The following is a 20,343-nucleotide window of genomic DNA, read 5'->3' on the forward strand; positions in this document are numbered from 1 at the left end:
CAGTTAACTTGAGGCGTAAGCCTCATAAACTAAACTTATTGCGTAGGCTTTGAGGCTTAATTGGTCGAAAATGCGCTGAGGCGCGCCTCAAGGCGCGCCTTTTATTGCGCAATTTTAAACGTTGGTGTGGACTACAGAGCACTCAACAAGGAGACTATCCCGGACAAGTTTTCTATACCCGTCATCGACGAGCTCCTAGATGAATTGAGTGGCACTGTGATTTTTAGCAAGATAGACTTGAAATCAGGCTACCACCAGATCCGGATGAAGAGGGAGGATGTACTCAAGACGACTTTCAGAATGCATGAAGGCCATTATGAGTTTTTGGTGATTCCTTTTGGTCTCACCAACGCTACAACGACTTTCCAGGCCCTGATGAATAGGGTTTTCAAACCTTATCTCAGACGGTTTGTGTTAGTGTTCTTTGACGATATTCTGATTTGCAGCAGGACAGAGGAGGAGAACTGGGAGCACTTAAAAAATGTGTTAGAGGTACTGCAGGAGTACCAGTTGAGGGCTAAATTAAAAAATGTTGCTTTGCACAAATCAGTGTAGAGTACTTGGGCAATGTAGTTTCAAAAGGAGGGGTGGCAGCTGATCAGTCCAAAATTGAAGCAATGCTAAGGTGGCCAGTACCAAAAAATCTGAAGGAGCTGAGGGGATTCTTAGGACTGACAGGTTACTACAGAAGGTTCGTAAAGGGGTATAGTTCCATAGCATGGCCGCTTACTGAGCAGTTGAAGAAGGATGGGTTCCTATGGGGGGAGGCAGCCACATCAGCGTTTGAGAGCTTGAAGAAGGCGATGACCACGGTGCCAGTCTTAGCGTTGCCAGATTTCACTCAGACTTTTATTGTGGAGACCGATGCATCCGGGTACGATCTTGGTGCAATGCTGATGCAAAGTCGGAGGCCTATTGCCTATTTCAGCTAGATGTTGACTGCTAGAGCTAGGCTGAAATCAGTTTATGAGAGGGAACTAATGGCCATCGTGTTGGCCATCCAGAAGTGGCGGCCCTACATGCTTGGGAGACATTTCATTGTCAGGACAGATCAGCGGAGCTTGAAATACCTGTTGGAGCAGTGGATGGTAACAGAGGAGCATCAAAGGTGGATGTCCAAGTTGTTAGGGTACGATTTTGAGATTCAGTACAGGCCAGGGGTAGAGAATAAGGCGGCAGATGCCCTATCCCGATGCATGGGGGAGCTGCAGACAGTGGCTGTATCAGTCCCAATGATGCTAGATTGGGAGGCCATCAAGGAGGAGAGTGCTAGGGATGAGGAACTAGGCAGGATCAGGACTGAGTTACTAAGGGAGAGGGCAACCATCCAGGATACTCTGCGGAAGGGGAGAGATTGTTGTATCAGGGGAGATTTGTGTTACCCAAAACATCAATTCACATTCCACAGTTGCTTCAGGAGTTCCATGGGACTACAGTGGGAGGTCATTCAGGAGTGTTAAAGACCTACAGGAGACTGGCGGCAGAACTATACTGGAGAGGGATGCACAAGGATGTGGAAGAGATGTATCCAGATGCGAAGTCTACCAAAGGAATAAGTACCTAGCTATATCACCTGGGGGTTTACTGCAGCCCTTGGCTTTACCAGGTCGAGTCTGGGAGGAGGTATCTATGGACTTCATTGATGGGTTGCCCCGTTCTGAGGGATTCAATGTGATATTGGTGGTAGTGGATAGATTGAGCAAATATGCTCATTTCATTCCTCTACGCCATCCATACACTACAGTGACAGTAGCGTCAGCATTCATCAAGTTGATAGTCAGATTACACGGGGTACCAGAAGCGAAAGTCTCCGACAGGGACAAAGTATTCCTCAACCATTTCTGGAGAGAGTTGTTTAGATTGCAGGGGACAGTGCTGAAAAGGAATACCGCTTACCGCCCACAGACGGATGGTCAAACATAAGTAGTCAACTGGAGTTTGGAGACTTATCTGAGATGCTTTGTGTCAGAGACACCCAAGCTTGGGACCAAGTGGCTGTCTTGGGCGGAGTACTGGTACAACACCTCGTTTCACTCGGCTGCATAGATGACTCCATTCAAGGTGTTGTATGGAAGAGACCCCCATCACTTGGTGCATTTTGGGAGTAACAGTACCCCAGTTTCTTCAGTGGAGGAGTACTTGGAGGAGAGGGATCGAGTGCTAGAGGAGTTGAAAAGGCATTTACTGAGAGCTCAGCAAATTATGAAGAAACAAGCAGATGGGCATAGGAAGGACATCCAGTTTGAAGTGGGAGAGAATGTGTTTTTGAAGCTCCGACCATATAGGCAGAAGACTGTTGCTAACAGGAGGAATGAAAAGCTGGCTCCAAGGTATTTTGGGCCTTATAAAGTACTGGAGAAGATTGGGGCAGTAGCATATCGACTAAAATTACCACCCTCGGCAACCATACATCCAGTTTTTCATGTCTCGCAGTTGAGGAAGGCCATTGGTGACTACACAGCCAACCCCAAGCTGCCAGCGACACTTATGGAGGATTTAGAGGTGATTCTGGAACCCTCAGAGCTGGAGGGGGTCCGCCAGAATGAAGATGGAACTAAGGAAGTGCTGATCAAGTGGAAGAGTCTTCCGGAGTACGAGGCCACGTGGGAGCCATACGAGAGGATAAAACATCAGTTTCCTGATTTTCACCTTGAGGACAAGGTGATTCTTTGGGAGGGCGGTATTGTTAGACCGGTTCACTTGGAACTGGTCCAGAACCAGCCGGCCCAAGGGCCGCTGGTTTATAGGAGGCGGAAGTATTCCGCCTCCTATGCCTGTTCCGCTCAAAAGGAGCGGGCCCCACTAATTGAATGAAGGGGAAATTCAAACGGAGTGGGGAGAAGAGGTTTTGGGAGGGAATTTGTATTAGGAAGGTTTGGTATGAGGGAATTAGGGATTGGGCATGTTTTGATTGATTGGAATTAGGGTTTGCTTGGTGGCTTGGGCTCTAGAACGAATCTAGAGATTGAGAGAGTGCTATCCTCCTCTTGAATAGAGGATCCTTGTATCTTTGCTATTTTTCTTGCATCTACTAGTAAAATACAAGTTGTTTCTCCAAATTTCTCTTAGATTTTCCCTGTTTTTCCACTGTTTTGCTGCTGCGAACAGCAGTTTTCATCGAGATTTGCTATAGAAGTGATTTGGAAATACTTGAAATCAAGTATTTCCTATTAGACATATAATAACAATGAATCAGAAATAAATAATTGTCAATCAATATTGCTGGACATCTTGTTGTGGTAGGTTTAAATATCTTTTATCTATTATTTTAAATAATTTAGATATAAACAAGGAGTTAATTTCTATAGTTGGTGATTAAAATAGGAAGGGATTTGGAAGTGCTATGTAATACGTGAATATTATGGAGATTGACATTTGATATACTATATGATTTGGAAAATGACATTGATAGATAAGTTGAGTGTAGTGAGAATCTATAATAATGAATGCACTATAAATTTAGAAATGATTCAGCGAGAAAGGATTATATTATAGAGGAAGTGAGAGTGCCATTCTTTGAGGTTAAGGTAGTATAGAATATACTTAGTGTATGTACATATATTTCGCAGGGAATAAGATACACTCATAACATTAGTATATGGATTTATTGAGGAACAATTTAAAAGAAAAAATAAAAGATCAAAGATAATATAGTTACTAGTTATAATAGAGATTTGCAAAAATTGGCTTCTTATTTATGGTGCACTAAGTAGGATTTATGGTGCACTAAGTAGGAATGATTGAAGGTGGTTAAATAAAGTGAACCACATATAATTTTGATAAAGCTAGCGATTTTGATGATGGAATTTTATATATCCATAAATATTCATGTAGAATTCCAAGGATTATTATAGATTGCCGGATCAAGCCTGGTTCCTTCTAGTTTTTGTTCTCGCAATGTCCCTTCTAGGTTTTGTTCTCATTTGAATATCACTTTCCATTTCTTCTCTAAGAACGGCTTGCATTTTTTTGAGGAAGCCCATCCTTTGAAAGATGGTGTATTTTATTTTTAAGTATCATCATTTCATACTTCTTCACGTTTTGTTATCCTCAATTGTCTATAAACTTTTGGTGCAGACTTCAATCAAAAAGAGTGATGGATCATTGGAACAGGCAGCCAAAAAACAAAAAATAAACCTTGGAAGCCGGTCAGCGAAAGATGCTGAGGCAGGGTCAACAACTATTAGCGTTTCAGGGGAGAGCCAGAAAGCTGGAAAATCTCTAGAAAGGAGCAATTTGACGGAGATCGTTGTTTCACCAAGTTCAAAAACAAATCTAGCCACCATGCAGCAAGCTAATCAAATTGTAAAACAAGTGAATCGAACTCCAGCAGCATACGCAAGCAGATTTAAGCTTGATAACCGTCCTACTTCATTCAGAGTTTTGCCTCCTTTACCAGCCAAACTTGCGAATGTAAGCCTGTTTACTACTCTTTTTTGGTTATTGTTTGTTAAGATTAATTCGTTAGAATATTTCCAACAAATAATTTTTTTTTTAATTTGGCTATATGAAACAACTGCAAATACTGCACTTAGGAATCAAAATGCACACATATTGCACATTTAAGTCTAAATAATAACTTGCTGGTGGGATGCTAGTTTAATAAACTATAAGATGCTAAAAACAGAACTACATTATTGTTATAGTTTCAATCTTGAGTCATCAAGGGAGTCACTTGAATGCAAACGTTTTGCTGTCCTGGCACATCGTATGTTTGATAATTCACATTTCATCGAAAAAATATAAGCATTGCTCTTGAAGATAATATAATGAAAAATTAAGGAGTGATTATTTTAGAGGAATAGTTGGAGTGATATTTATTGAATATAAAGTAATTGAAAGTTGACTTTAGATAGTTTGAACACGTATGTCAAAAGATAGATAGCGCAACCATTGGATCAGTGAATAAAATTAGTATTAGAAGATTAAGATGGAGAAGGATGTTACACTTAAGGTTATATGGATAGAAGTTATTTAAAATGATTTGCATAGAATCTGTAATATATGAAAATTGTGGATTCATAAAGCTGGCCCCTAAATGTTTGGATAAGATTAATAATGATGATTAATCGTCCAAAGAAAAAAGCCTCAAATTAAAACTCTTATTTAAGAGGGCGGGCCTAGAATGCGGGCTGAGTTGTATCCATTGTGACTTGGATGTTTTGGGTTGCAATTACATTGAAATCCTTTGATAATGAGGTGGCATGGTTAAACCCCGCAACTGATCAACATTAGACCCTATTATTTCATATTTGCTTCGATTACAAATTTAAGTAAGGGTGATTAGCTTTGGAGATCTGTTACTAAACCTAGAAGTTTTGATAAGAACACAAGAGTTTTGAGCTTTGCATGTATTTACAGTTTCACTATTTTTTTTTGTTGGGTTGTGGGTTGTGGGTTGTGGAGGAGAACATAAATAATTTTGCTCATTAAAAAGTTTGGCTAGCAATGCACCTTGAGGCAAATAATTAAAATTTAAATAAAAATTTAACATTTTGAAGTTTAGAACTTAAAATTTAAAAGCTTGTTTTAATATCATCTTTGAGCTATAATGCAGTTTAAGGTCGTTCATACTTAAAACGTTCCTTTTTTACGTTTTCATTCATTCTGTCAAAGAATAGTTAGGTTTAACTTTTCCTGACGAGGATCTTGGATCAATACATTTCATGTTTGATGTTTGAAGTTCTCATTGATGGGTTATTGATGCAGGACATATATGAAATTATGATTTAGATAAGGATTTTGAATGCTTGATGATTAAGAGCAAGTTAATTAAAGCTTTATGGTGAGTTAACAATGAAATAAATTACAAAGAGCGGTAAACACAAGCTTAGGCCAAGTTACTTGCGAAAAGTAAAAACCACTTAACAATCAATTACTCTTGACGTTGCATACGAGATAGGTTTCAACAAGAAATCCCTATTCTAACAATAAGAGTAATGCTATGAAAGGTCTCTCACATAATTCCTACCAAATGCTAGGCTTTAGCGGAGCGTTGTAAGATTTTGCATGAATCAATCAAAATCACAAGTAAGGATCAACGAGGAAGGTAAGAGTTCACCCTTTGTTAAGATTCAACCTTATCGCAAGCTTGGACAGCAGTTGGTGGCTTCTTGGACGGCTTGGACAGCAACAAATCCAAGCTCGAACCTCTGGACAGCAAGTAGCCAACTTGGGACAGCAATTCCTGACAGTTCCAGGAAGCAACGGTGGCTCCCAATGGGGCTGGACAGCAACAAACTTCTGCTGGAATCGCTGGACAGCAATTAGGAGGTCTTGGACAGCAGCTCTCTAGGGTTTGGAAGGGTGGACAACCACTATTAACATCTATAATTTCTGGGCAGCAAGGAAACTTGGTATAGGGGGTAGGGTTTGATGTGGGTGGCGGGTAGAGAGAGGGAAGAAGGGGATTGGCCAAGCTATTGGAGAGGGGAGAAGAAGGACATGGTTCGGCCAAGGCTAGGAGAGGGAGTCCCTTTCCAAATCTGAAATTTACTTCTCAGATTTCTATTTGGAGGGAAAAAGGGATTTAAAGATTTGAAATTCAAACAAGGGAAAGAGAAGGAAAGTATTTTATAGATTGGAGATTTGATTGGTATCTTCAAAAGGAAGGGGATTTAATGGAGACTTGAGAGAGAAAGGGGGTGGGGCCGGCGGCACTTTGATTGGGGAAGGCTTTGAATGGGGGTTTTAATGCTTTCTTAAATAGGATCCTTAATTGAAGCCAAAGAAATTAAATCAAATCCAATTAAAATTTGATTTGGAAGAGATTTAGGAAATCTATTTTAGGAAAAAAATTCAAATTTCAAAATTGATTTTGAAATTTAAAATTATGGCATTCCAAATGGGGATTATATAAAAGGTAAGAATTAATGGGGTTGAAGTGGGGGAGGAAGGGGAGTGGAAAGGAGGCCGGCGGCTAGCCGCTTAGGGTTAGGGTTTGTGGGTTGGATGCATTGGTTGTGGAAGTAGGAAAGTCGGTTGGGGGTGAAGGGGAGGTGGGTTGGAGGGGTGGAGTTGGCCGGCGGCAATGTGGGGTTTGCTAGGGAGAACTGATGGCTAAGGGGGAAGGGGATTGGATGAGGATGTAAGTGGCTTGATGGAGGAGGAGGAAGGGAAAGGAGAAGGAACGAAAGAAAGGTAAGGAAGAAGAACCACGAACCTGGCCGTCTCCAAGGTATGTGGGTGATCCGATTTCACTCTCCTAAGGATTTCTCCAAGACTCACAAACTCTCACATCAAGAGAACAATACGCAGGAAATTTTTTTTCATATCATCATTAACCCTCAAAGAAGAAAAGGGAGGAAATAGCCCATACAATGAGAAAATACAAAGTACTACTATACCCCTAGGACTTACACATACCTAAGCCCTTAAGTAAGGGCAACAAATGGAAAAAAACATAATAAAACTTCATAAATAAAACTAATACATCAATAATAATATGAAAATCAAAAGTAGAGCGGTGTAATCGTGGACGTAGATCGCCGGCCACGCCTCTAAACTTTTCATGTCTTGATGTTCTCATCAGTTATACATGGTACTTTTTACTATGTATAGAAACTTGTCTTTGTACTTAGTGAGGTGGCTTTTGTTCAGGCTATACCAGGGAGAAGGAAAGGATGTACTCGTTAGAAACATAGAATATGACTAGGGTGCAGGAATAGTTCGTCTTTACATGACTAGTTACAGAAAAGGTGTTTGCCACACTTCTGCTGCCATATGTTGTGATGATAAATGCTAGAAACTTGCAATCTAAACAATGAAATTCAATGAAAGCCTGGTTTCCATCATGCGCAGCTTCTTATCATGATAATGGTGCCTAATGAATTATGTAGCCTACATCTTTTACAAATGTGGCGTCAACAAATCTTTTTATAGAATTTAATTGGAGATACTAAATATCATTACAGTTCTTATCTGTGTCCGTATCAATTATGTGACATGGGGCATTATGCTCGTCAGGCAATTGGATGAGAGGGACAGGAGTGTGGTGAAACTAGAAATTGATTGAGTGCGATAAAAAGGCGAGAGGGTTATTTCTGTTATTCTCAGTTTACAAAATTACCTTGAAGTGTGGTTATACATAATCCGTTACCTCCTTGTTGCAAGACACTTCAATTCATTTCTTTCTCTAGTAAAGATTCTTTTCTCCTCTTCTCTAGTAAACATTGATTTTTTTTTTTTCTTATAAGAAAAATAGATTGTCTAAATTGCAAAGATTGTAAAGAGATCCGAGTGAAAGTTTATGTACCTGGTATCATTTATTATTTTTGACTTTAAGATGAATGAGTTGAATATACAACAATATCAAGCCTTTATCCCACTACGTGGGGTCGGCTACATGAATGGGTGGAATATAAAAAATAAAATAAAAATATATTCTAGGATTAGATGGGGCATTTAAAGAATGTTAATAAAAATATTTTTGAGATGAATATTCAATATATCAAGATTTGAGTTGTTCATAGGGAAGCTAATGTTATGTGAAAAAAAAGTAGCTAGTAATATTGATAAAGTTGCAAAGTATGTGCTTAGTGAATTAAAAGGGAAAGCTCCTATTAGTAAAAATAGTTAATGGTGAAATCAAAATGTATAAGGAAAGATAAAAAAAAAGTTATAAAAATTGATTTAGATGTCAAAGCTCAAAAAATTGAGAAAGATATAGAGAGGCCCGTGAGGAGTCTAAGAAAATAATATGCGATATAAAGAAAATGAGCTTTTAGTGATTTGCATAATAAATTAGATACTAATGAGTGTGAAAGATGTATGTATAAGTTAGTCAAACAAAGAGATAAAAGAAGTAATGATCTAGTTCAAGTGACGTGTATTAAGGTTGAAAATCAAAAGCTACTTTTCTTATAAGTGGATTTTTAACATAGATGGATGAGATGTTTTTATAAGCTTTTTAATGACTTTAGCACTCTAATTGAAAAGAGAGATTTTTGTTTTTATTGTTGTATTAATAAAATCAAAGTTGAAGAGACTTTAAAAAGAATGAAGCGTGAAAAGGCAGGAGACATGATACTCTAATGGAGGTGTGGAAATGCTTAGGAAATCAAGGATTTTTTTGACTTAAACATTTTAATATTATTTTGAAGACTAAAAATATGCCATAAGAGTGGAGAAAGTGTATGTTGGTTCTTATTTTAAAGAATAAAGGTGGTGCAAAAGAGAGTGTGAATTGCAGAGGAATTAAGTTAATGTGTCATATATTAAAATTATGAGAGAAAGTAATTTAACATAGGTTACGACGAGGTACTAATTTTTCTCTAAATCAGTTTTGATTCTTACCAGGAGGTCAACCATGGAAGCTATACATTTGTTGAGAGGTTTGATGGAAAAATATAGAGAGAGTAAGGGGGATCTACCTATACTATTTATTGATTTATAGAAAACATGTGGTAAAGTTCCAAGAGAAGTGCTCCGGAGAGTTCTAGAAATGGAAGGAGTTAATAATATTTATATTTAAGTCATTAAGGATATGTACGCAAGAGCTTTTACTTGTATTCAAACACAAGGTGATTTGACCAAGTATTTTTCTGTTTCAGTTGGATTATATCAAGAATCAAACTTTAAGCCCCTAGATTTTTGATTTAGTCATGGATGTTCTTGCTAGAATTTGCAAGAGGATGTACCCCATTGCATTTATTTTGCCGATGATATTCTTCTCGTTGATAACATTAGAGAGAGTTGAAGGAATACTTGAATTATGGAGCTCAACCTTAAAGTCTAAAGATTTTCATTTGAGTAGAACAAAAATCAAATACACAGAGTGTAATTTTAGTAGTAATAGATCTAGTGGTGGGATTGTGATATTGGGTGATCAAGTCATTAAAAAGAGTGCATGTTTTAAATATCTCAAGTCTATTTTTTGAAGCGATGGTGATATAGATGCGGATATTATTAGTAGAGTTGAAGTGATACAAGCAAAAAATTAGGAGTTTAGGACAACCCTCAAATTTTTGCAAGCAAAATATACTCTTCCTAGGATAATAGAAAATTACATAAAATACCTCACAATAGACAAAATATAGCAATTGAACCACAACTTCACTTTTATAAAATAAAATGACTTACAAACTTTGATGCTTACAAATGACACAAACAAACTTATATAATAAAAACCTAAACTTGCATTTCTTTTGCTTTGAGAAGAAGGATACAAGTGGCGTCGGACTTGCGGATAGAAGACGTAGATTAGAAGCCGAGACAAAATGGAGAAGAAGCTCTCAAGCTTTTCCACGACGAAACCCGCAGGTTTAGGCTCCCAAAAATCACATTATGTCGCTCTTTAAAACTCCTTAAACTTCATATATAAATAGGATAAAAGGGGCAGCCAAACAACCACAAAAAAACCATTAATTAGGCTAATTAAAATAGGGGAGTTTTGAAGGCCAGCAATTGTCTAGAAACAGCCCAAAAATAGCTCCCAAACAACCAAAATGAATTCCAAACAACAACCAAAAAGACAACACAAGAACCGGGTAAAACAGTCAGGGAAGCAGCCAAAAAGGCCACATAGAACCGGGTAGAGGTAGCCACGGGAAAGTTGCCAGGGAGCAATCCGAAAAGGCAGCACAAGAACTGGGTAGAGGCAACCATGGGAAAGCAGCCAGGGAGCAAATCGAAAAGACAGCATAGGAACCGGGTAGAGGCAGCCACAGGAAAGCAACCAGGGAGCAATCCGAAAAGACAGCACAAGAAGAAACCGAGAAGACACAAAGAAGGGGAAGAGGCAAGGTTCCAAACTCTACATAATGAGCTTTCAAGTGCAATAAATCCAAATAATGAGCTAAAACATCAGCTCAAGCATTAATGAGCTAAAACCAAGTAGAAGCTTTCAAAAATATCAACTCAACTTATTTTGACCCCCCTCTGCCTACATCATCAAGTGATGGTTAAAGAGGAGGTATGCATCGGGCCTATTGTGTGATAGGAAACTACCTCTCAAACTGTAGGAAAAATTTTATAAGATGGTGGTGAGGCTTGTAAATCTTTATAGCGCAGAATGTTGGCCATTAAAAGAGAAACATAAATTTAAGTTAAGTATTGTAGAGATGAAGATGCTTAGGTGGATGAATGGTTTTACACAGAGAGAGAGTGCTAAATGAGTATATATGTGAAAAGGTTGGAGTAGTTCCAGTGGCAGATAAATTTAGCGAGAGTTGCCTTAGATGGTTTGATCACATTAAACATTGACCTTTCGAGGGAGAATAGATGTCTTAGATCTAGCCTATGTTAAGAATGGTAGAGGTAGACCTAAAAAGCTTGGTTAGAAAGTATTAGAAATGATTTTTTTTAAAAAATTTTAATGAGAATTTGTCTCTTAATAGGACACAATGGAGAAAAAAAAGATTCATATAGCTAACCCTACGGAATGGGCTACAGGCTTGATGTTGTTGTTGTTGGTTAGTAGTCTAACTGTAATAGATAACACTTGGATTATTGATGCGGCTACACATAATGGTTATTTAGAAATGCATAACAAGTCATAAAATTGTTGGGCTTCACTATTATGAGGTTATTGAATAATTTTCGTAAATTGCTGGCTAACAACATTGAATATCATATCTAGATATCGTTCCACTTGTTATTTATTCAATGTTAGCACCACATTGAATGTCAAATGATGGTCATACTTATGTAATGTTTGAGTGGAAGTTCTCTTCAACACTATTCTACTCAATTCATTAGGAATAATTGTTAGGTCCGGACACTGGATGTAGCTCTACATCCGGAGGCCAATAACATGTTGTCACGTGCTCTTACTCTTTACTGCGTGGCCCGACGACCCTACCTGGACCAGAACCCGGTATTGCTATGTTCGGGTATTGCTAGGTATTGCTTGACAATAACGAGAAATACCGCTCTGTCATGATCAATACCGAGCAATACTGAGCAATACATAGCAAAACCGGGGTATTGCTCGGTATTACTAGGTATTGCTCGGCATTGCTCGGTATTGCTAGGTATTGGTCTTGACAGAATGGTATTTCTCGTTTTTGCCAAGCAATATCGAGCAATACCTAGCAATTCCCCGGTTTGCACAAATCAGCTAATACATAGCAATTCCGGGTCCGGTCCGGGTCGGGTCGTCGGGCTGCGTGGTAAAGAGTAAGAGCACGTGGCACCATTTTACTGGCGTCCGAACGTAGAGCTATGTCAGGACACCGGATCTAATAAAAATTCATTCATTAGGCACTAATCAGATGTTGAAAAATTTAGCTTTATTTTTAGAATTAGGACACTTTAGTTTTTCCTCTGCAATAAGATCTTGTTGACCTGCCACATAAATGAAGAACTAAACTCCACAAAGAAATTTAGTTGTTAATCCATTTTTTTCAGAAAGAAATTTATTATTCATTTAAAACCGTTGAGTTATAATATCCATACATTATAATTGATTTAGACACACAGGGACATATTTTCAATTGAATATAATAGGGATATGGATTAAAGATAATCAAAATTAAATCTAATATATCAAAAACCAATAATAATTCAACCTAAAAGTCTATGTTCTCATACTTACATGGGTTCCTACTATATATCTTATTCAACAACAACAATATGAAGCCTTTATCCCACTACGTGGGGTCGTCTACATGAATCATTTTTCCCCATTCTGTCCTGTTAAGAGTTAAAATTGTCATTTAAATCTAATACAAAAAAGGTAATTTCTAATATTTTCTAACCAAGTCTTTTTAGGTCTACATCTACCTCCTTAACATTGGCCAAATCTAATACTTCTACTCTCTTAATCGGGTCATCAGAAAGCCGACGTTTTATATGAACAAACTATCTAAGGCGACTTTGTCTAATCTTATCTTCCATTGGAGCTAGTCCAACATATTCATGTATATGTTCATTTTGCATTCTGTCTCTAAAAAGTAAAGCCGCTCATCCACCTGAACATCCTCATCTCTGCAGCACTTAATTATATGATTCTCTTTTAATGGCCAACATTATGCGCCATAAAGCATTACAAGTCTCGCTACTATCTAATATATAATTTTTCCTCAAGTTTGAGGGGTACTTTTCTATCACATAACAGGCCGGATGCATTCCTTCACTTCAACCATCCAACTTGAATTCTATTAATAATATTCCTATCTATTCACCATCACTCTATACAACAGACTTAAGATATTTAAAATATGTACTCTTATTAATGACTTGATGACCCAAAATACAATCCCCTTACTAGATCTATTACTACTCAAATCACACCATGTATTCGATTTTAGATCTACTCAAACGAGACCTTTAGACTCTAAGGTTGACCTCCATAATTCAAGTTTACCTTCAACTCCCTCTCTAGTCCTATCAACAAGAAGAATATCATTAACAAAAAACGTACACTAGGGTACAATCTCATGCAAATGTCTAGTAAGAATGTCCATGACTAAAGAAAAAAGTTATGGGCTTAAAACTGGTCCTTGATATAATCCAACTGAAATAGGAAAATATTTGGTCCAATCACCTTGTGTTTAAACACAATTAACAAATCCTACATATATATCCTTAATGATTTAAGTATAAGTATTATTAATCACTTTCTTTTCTACATAGCACTTATCTTATAATTTTATCATAAGATTTTTCTAAATCGATAAATATTATATGTAGATTCTCCTTATTCTCTCTATATACTTCTCCATTAACCTCTCAATAAATGTATATCTTCCATAACGTAGACTGATGTGTGTATATATATATATTTATATATAGCAATATATCTCTGGATAAATAAAGTACAAAGTAAATAGTATGTAATAAATACTGCTTGTATTCTATTTTAAGTTTGTATTAGATAGACCGGTTCTATATTGTAAATCTGATATTATAAATTTGGTCTATCTAAGTATTATAATACTTCTCCTATTATAAGCAAAGGATATTGAATGAAATAATTTTGGTTTCTCTCTTCTTAGTTACTTCTCTTCTCTCCCTCTTAGAGTCTACACCCACTTGAAAGGTGCCTTCCCCTTCTTGATATGGATCGAGAAGCATATCAATGGTGCTCTCGTTGAGGCACAACTTCATGCCCTTACAAGAGGTTTCTCTCAGCAGTTCCTCTTCCTGTCCTACGGTCCAACAATCAAATTTTGCACGTCTCATCTTTCTGCAGTCGCAAATTGCCTCCAGCTTCAGCAAACAGCCTTCAAGAAATGTTCTTGACAGTTTTTTCAGCACCCTGCCTTCAACCTGCTAACAGCTGCCACAGCATCTCAAGTCCAAAAACCATTCAGCTGCACCTGATCCTGTTTTTCAGCCGCTGTTCCAGCAGTTACCAGCTGCTGTTACCAGCAGTCAACAGGTTCTGTTTACAGCAGTTTTCTTCCAGCAGCTGTATCCAGACCTTCTTCTCAGCCCAAAACCTGCAAGAACTGCTCCTGTCTCCCTCTTGTAGATGCAGTTTCAGCCACATCAACCACCGGATTGCAACCACTGTTTTCAAGAAACAACAACCCTTGATTTCATCCACATCGCTGCTGCAAACTGCCGCTCTTTCAGCCTCAAGAACCACTAGCTTGCCTCAGCGAACTCCTTTTTTTCTCTATCCAAGACCTTCAAGAACAACAACACCGGGCTTTGTTTTCTCTTCCACTGGTAGCGGAACCGCAGTCTTGCAGTGCTGCTTTTCTCGCTGAGCCATATTACAGTCCAGGCCAACGACAGTATATCCTTATCACATGATCCTTTCTTCATCTTCATTCGGCTGTCTAGATGTCCAGCATAGTCCATAACCGCATGTAATTGAAATTTCAGACCACTCTTGATGCAGACAACTAGATAGAAAAAGCCACAAGGGGAGAACACCAGGACAAGTAGAACCTTCTCGATTCAAAAACTTAGAATGCCAACATCAAACAAACTTAAAAACAAACGAAAGCCAAACAAACAAAAACTAAATTAAAAATAAAAACAACTACCCTCAGAACAATCGACAAGCGGTTTCCTCACATGCAACGAAATAGTAGGTAATATAAAAGATTAAAGATGTGCTTAAGGGCATGCAAACCAAGGGTCCACCACAGCTACTTGGGCCAACGTCCACCAAAACTCCTCTGTCAAATGCTACCAAACCAGCCAACCAACACCTCCAATAGCTCGAGATGAAAGATATAAGTGGAGTGGAACTTGTGGAGAGAAGAAGGAGATAAGAAGCCCAAGACGAATTCGAAGAGAGGAAGAGAGAAATGGAACAAGCTCGCAAGCTTTCCTAAGAAGAAACCCTCAGGTTTTAGAGAACTTTGCTTAGCAAACAAGAACCTCATCTTGTCGCAAAACATCACATATTTATAGGAGAAAAGTGGTAGATAAACAACCCAAAATACCTCCAACCGAACCAATCAGAACAGGGGAAACAAAAGGCCAGCAGGCGGTCCAGGAGCAGCAACCGAAAGGCCATAAGGGGGACAGGAGCCAGGGGAGAAGAGCCATCCACGGGATAGGAGCCAGGCGGTGAAAATCAAAGGGCCACAGAGAGAGAGGAAGAACAAGATCCACCTCACTTAATGAGCTAAAAAGGAAATGAACTACTAATAGAAATTAGTTAAAAAAACAACAACTCAACATTAATGAGTTGGAGCATAACAACTCCCAAAACTCCCAAAACACAGCAAAAAACCGAGCAGCCAAGCCCAAACCGAGAACCCACCAGCAGCCCAAGAGCCAAGACACCAAAATAGCTAGCACAACCAAAGTTTGCGAAGCCCAAAGCACAACCTACTCATGATCATTGGATGTTTTCCATCATAGGGTAGCATAAAAAAATAAAAAAACTATAACATTCAAATTACAATAAAAATTAAAACAAAAATTGAAATTTGCATGCATCAATTCTCCCTTGGTGGGAATCTCATCTCCTGATGATAATGCTTCAACAACTCTCCGATAGAAATCCGAATGATGATTTTTTAGCACCGCTGCATCCATCCATGCACAATTAGTCAACGGACGGTTGCTCCATTGAACCAAGAACCTTTTATGCTCTCCATGTCTAGTATGCGTAGTTCTGATATCAATAACATCTTCAATCTGATCATCTCCGCTTAGAACATAAGTGGAAATTGGTAAAGTCTCAACCTCCACAGAATCATCTGAATTTCCTTCATACAAAAAAGGTTAGAAACATTAAATACAAGAAAAGTTCCAACAATGATTGGAAGATCGAGGAGATAGGCATTCGTGCCCAATTTTTGTAGAATACGAAAAGGTCCAAACTTTTTTTCTGCTTAGCTTGTCAAAAGTACCATCAGGAAAATGCTAACGACGAAAATAGGCCATAACCAAATCACCCTCTTTAAAATAAAATTTCCTCCGGTGTTTGTCAGCAGCAGATTTATATTTAACATTTGTAATACGAAGTTTTTCAAGGACTTGTTGTTGGATTGATTTGATATGATCAACAGTTTATGTGGCTTCAGCATAGGGACTTAGACTTTCCTTAATTAAACCTTTATCTAAAAGTTTAGACACTTGTTTATGAAGTTCTTCATGTTCAATTGGACTCATTCTGTAATTGGGAAGATTAGGCAATGTGGCTCCATGGATTAGATCAATGTGATGTTGGATATCTCTCATAGGGGGCACAACATTTGGCAACTCTTCAGGGGTTATGTCAGAAAATTCATCGATAAAAGGTTGTATTTCTTTAGGAATTTGAGAGGTTGGATCATATTCTTTTCATAGCACCAGATATGGTACCTCAGATTGTTTCAATTCATTTATGTTAAGAAGCAGTTTAGGAGTGGTTGTTTTTTGCAGTTTGGTAATCTTGACAGGTGGGTCAAGAATGTGTTTTCGAGGGTAAATAGTGAATTCCTTATTATTTTGAATTAAAGTGTATGTGTTCTTGATGCAAGCAAAAAATTGAGAAAAACTCCAAATTTTTGCAAGCAAAAACAAACTCTTCCTAGGGCATAGAAATGACAAAAAATTCTCCAAAAACACCTTTTATATTATATAAAGAGACTTACAACAAAGGACACTTACAAACTTGTGAAATTAAAATAAAACAACACATATAACTTCCTAAAATTGTATTTCTTCCATCCCTTGAGAAGAAAGATACAAGTGGGGTGTAAACTTGCGGAGAGAAGAAGAAGGCAAGAAGAAGACAAGAAGTCGAGACGAAAGGGAGGAGAAACTCGCAAGCTTTCCTAGAGAAGAAGAGAAGCACAGAACAAGCTCGCAAGCTTTTCCAAAGAAGGAAGAAAAAACCCTAAGGTTTTTTACTCCAAAAATTTCATCAGAACAACCTTTTCAACAAACAAAATATCTCCTATTTATAAGCAAAAGAAAGAAGCCAAACAACCATAACACCTCCAACCAAAACCAATCAGGTTTGGGAAAATGAAAGGCCAAAGGCCACCACAAACAACCTACAAATTCTGCACAGAAAACGGGAAACCTAACCAGCAAGCCACAGGAAAGCAGCCAGAGAGGGACCCGAGGAGCCAACACAGGAAACGGGGCAGAGGGGTCACAGGAAAGCAGCCAGGGAAAAGAAATGAAAAGACAACCAGCCAACAACATTTTCTCACAAGGAAGAAACCAAAGGGACACAAGAATAGGAAGAGACAAGCTCCACTCCACATACCTTTATGAATTTATGAGCTAGGAAGTGCAAATACTCCTCCAAATAATGAGCCAAACTTCAGCTCAAGCATTAATGAGCTAGCACGAAGTAGAACCCAATTTTTTAAGCTCAAAACCAAGCAGCCAAAGCCCAACCCAAGAGCAGCTAAGGCCCAAACCGAATTACAGCAAACATCCCAAAGGACAAGAAGGACCCCCCTTGCCTACATCAATTCTCCTATGGATGAAAATGCTCATCTCCCGATGAGTTGTCTTCAAAATTTGAAGTTTCTTCGCTTCAAAACTTTTGGCACTCGAGTGTATCTGCTCTTAAATCTTCTTGATAAGCTCAATCTGTATTGGGTCTGAAGAATTTTCTTGTGGCTAGATCCATTGGCTTTTAGGAATAGATTCTCCAAAATCTTTTGGCTTACTTTCTTGCTTGATTTCCACTTGATGTTTATCCATATTGACTTAAAATAAAAAGAAATGAATGGGCTAAGCTGCTGTTAGCCGAAGCACTCAAGGCTTCCCTTGGGTTTCTTCTCTCCCCACTTATTCTCTTCAAAATCAAGCCTAATTCTCCCTGGGTTACTTCCTATCAGATTTCTCTCAGATTTTTACTCAAAAATCCTCCCCGTTCTACATCAATTCCCCAAAAACACCTTTTATATTATATAAAGACACTTACAAACTTATGAAATTAAAATAAAACAACACATACAACTTCCTAAAATTATATTTCTTCGATCCCTTGAGAAGAAGATACAAATGGAGTGTAAACTTGCGGAGAGAAGTAGAAGGCAAGAAGTCGAGACGAAAGGGAGGAGATGCTCGCAAGCTTTCCTAGAGAAGAAGAGAAGCACAGAACAAGCTTGCAAGCTTTTCCAAAGGAAGAAAAAATCCTCATGTTTTTTACTCCAAAAATTTCATCAGAACAACCTTTTAAACAAACAAAACATCTCCTATTTATAAGCAAAAGAAAGAAGCCAAACAACCATAACACCTCCAACCAAAATCAATCAGGTTTGGGGAAATGAAAGGCCAAAGGCCACCACAAACAGTCCACAAGTTCTGCACAGAAAACAGGAAGAAAAGCCACGGGAAACCCAGCCAGCAAGCCACAGGAAAGCAGCCAGAGACGGACCCAAGGAGCCAACACAGGAAACAGGACAGAGGGGTCACAGGAAAGCAGCCAGGGCCCAAAAGACAACCAGCCAACAACATTTACTCACAAGGAAGAAACCAAAGAGACACAAGAATAGGAAGAGACAAGCTCCACTCCACATACCTCTATGAATTTATGAGTTAGGAAGTGCAAATACTCCTCCAAATAATGAGCTAAACTTCAGCTCAAGTATTAATGAGCTAGCACGAAGTAGAACCCAATTTTTTAAGCTCAAAACCAAGCAGCCAAAGCCCAACCCAAGAGCAGCCAAGGCCCAAACTGAATTACAACAAACAACCCAAAGGACAAGAAGGACCCCCCTTGATTTGACCCCCCTTGCCTACATCAATTCTCCTCCGGATGAAAATGCTTATCTCCCGAGGAGTTGTCTTCAAAATTTTGGAGATCCGGCATTTCAGATTCCTGAATCAAAATGGCATACCTTCGTTTGATGATTTCCTGTTCTCGTTCAAATTCAGACAGGAGTTGAAGTTTCTTCGCTTCAAATCTTTTGGCACTCGAGTGTAGCTGCTCTTAAATCTTGATAAGCTCAATCTATATTGGGTCTGAAGAATTTTCTTGTGGCGAGATCCATTGGCTTTTTGGAATAGATTCTTCAAAATCTTTTGGCTTACTTTCTTGCTTGGTTTCCACTTGATGTTTATCCATATTGACTTAAAATAAATGAAGACCCAATAAAAACTTAGATTTACTTGACACCACAGACTCACATGACACACACGACAACTGGTATGACTCTCCAAGACTCACTTGACAAACCGGGATTTGCTAACCCACTTTGATACCAAATTGATGCAAGCAAAAAATTGGGTAAAGCCCCAAGTTTTTGCAAGCAAAAACAGACTCTTCCTAGGGCAATAGAAATGACACAAAATTCCCCAAAAACACCTTTTATATTATATAAAGACACTTAACAACAAAGGACACTTACAAACTTATGAAATTAAAATAAAACAACACATATAACTTCCTAAAATTGTATTTCTTCCGTCCCTTGAGAAGAAGGATACAAGTGGGTTGTAAACTTGTGGAGAGAAGAAGGTAAGAAGTCAAGACGAAAGGGAGGAGAAGCTCGCAAGCTTTCCTAGAGAAGAAGAGAAGCACGTAACAAGCTCGCAAGCTTTTCCAAAGAAGGAAGAAAAACCCTTAGATTTTTTACTCCAAAAATTCCATCATAACAACCTTTTAAACATACAAAACATCTCCTATTTATAAGCAAAAGAAAGAAGCCAAACAACCATAACACCTCCAACAAAACCAATCAGGTTTGGGGAAATGAAAGGTCAAAGGCCACCACAAACAGCCCACAAATTCTGCACAGAAAACAGGAAGAAAAGCCACGGGAAACCCATCCATCAAGCCACGGGAAACCCATCCAGCAAGCCACGGGAAACCTAGCCAGCAAGCCACATGAAAGCAGCTAGAGAGGGACTCGAGGAGCCAACATAGGAAACAGGGCAGACGGGTCACGGGAAAGCAGCCATGGAAAAGAAACGAAAAGACAACCAGCCCACAGCATTTACTCATAAGGAAGAAACCAAAGAGACACAAGAATAGGAAGAGAA

At 38.5% G+C, this 20,343-nt stretch overlaps 1 protein-coding gene across 6 annotated transcripts in view; it reads left to right on the forward strand.

Annotated features, from left to right (window-relative positions):
• LOC110114930 (zinc finger CCCH domain-containing protein 27) overlaps positions 1-20,343 on the forward strand; it is a 61,595-nt gene that overhangs the window by 21,488 nt on the left and 19,764 nt on the right. For all 6 annotated transcript variants that reach the window (XM_020847982.2, XM_028699684.1, XM_028699680.1 and 3 more), the window contains one exon: positions 4,078-4,413. In XM_020847982.2, the coding sequence (XP_020703641.1) occupies positions 4,078-4,413 (336 nt within the window). The remainder of the gene's footprint in view (positions 1-4,077; positions 4,414-20,343) is intronic.

This window comes from Dendrobium catenatum, unplaced genomic scaffold, assembly GCF_001605985.2.
Source record: "Dendrobium catenatum unplaced genomic scaffold, ASM160598v2 fragScaff_scaffold_133, whole genome shotgun sequence".
Taxonomy (NCBI): Eukaryota; Viridiplantae; Streptophyta; class Magnoliopsida; order Asparagales; family Orchidaceae; genus Dendrobium; species Dendrobium catenatum.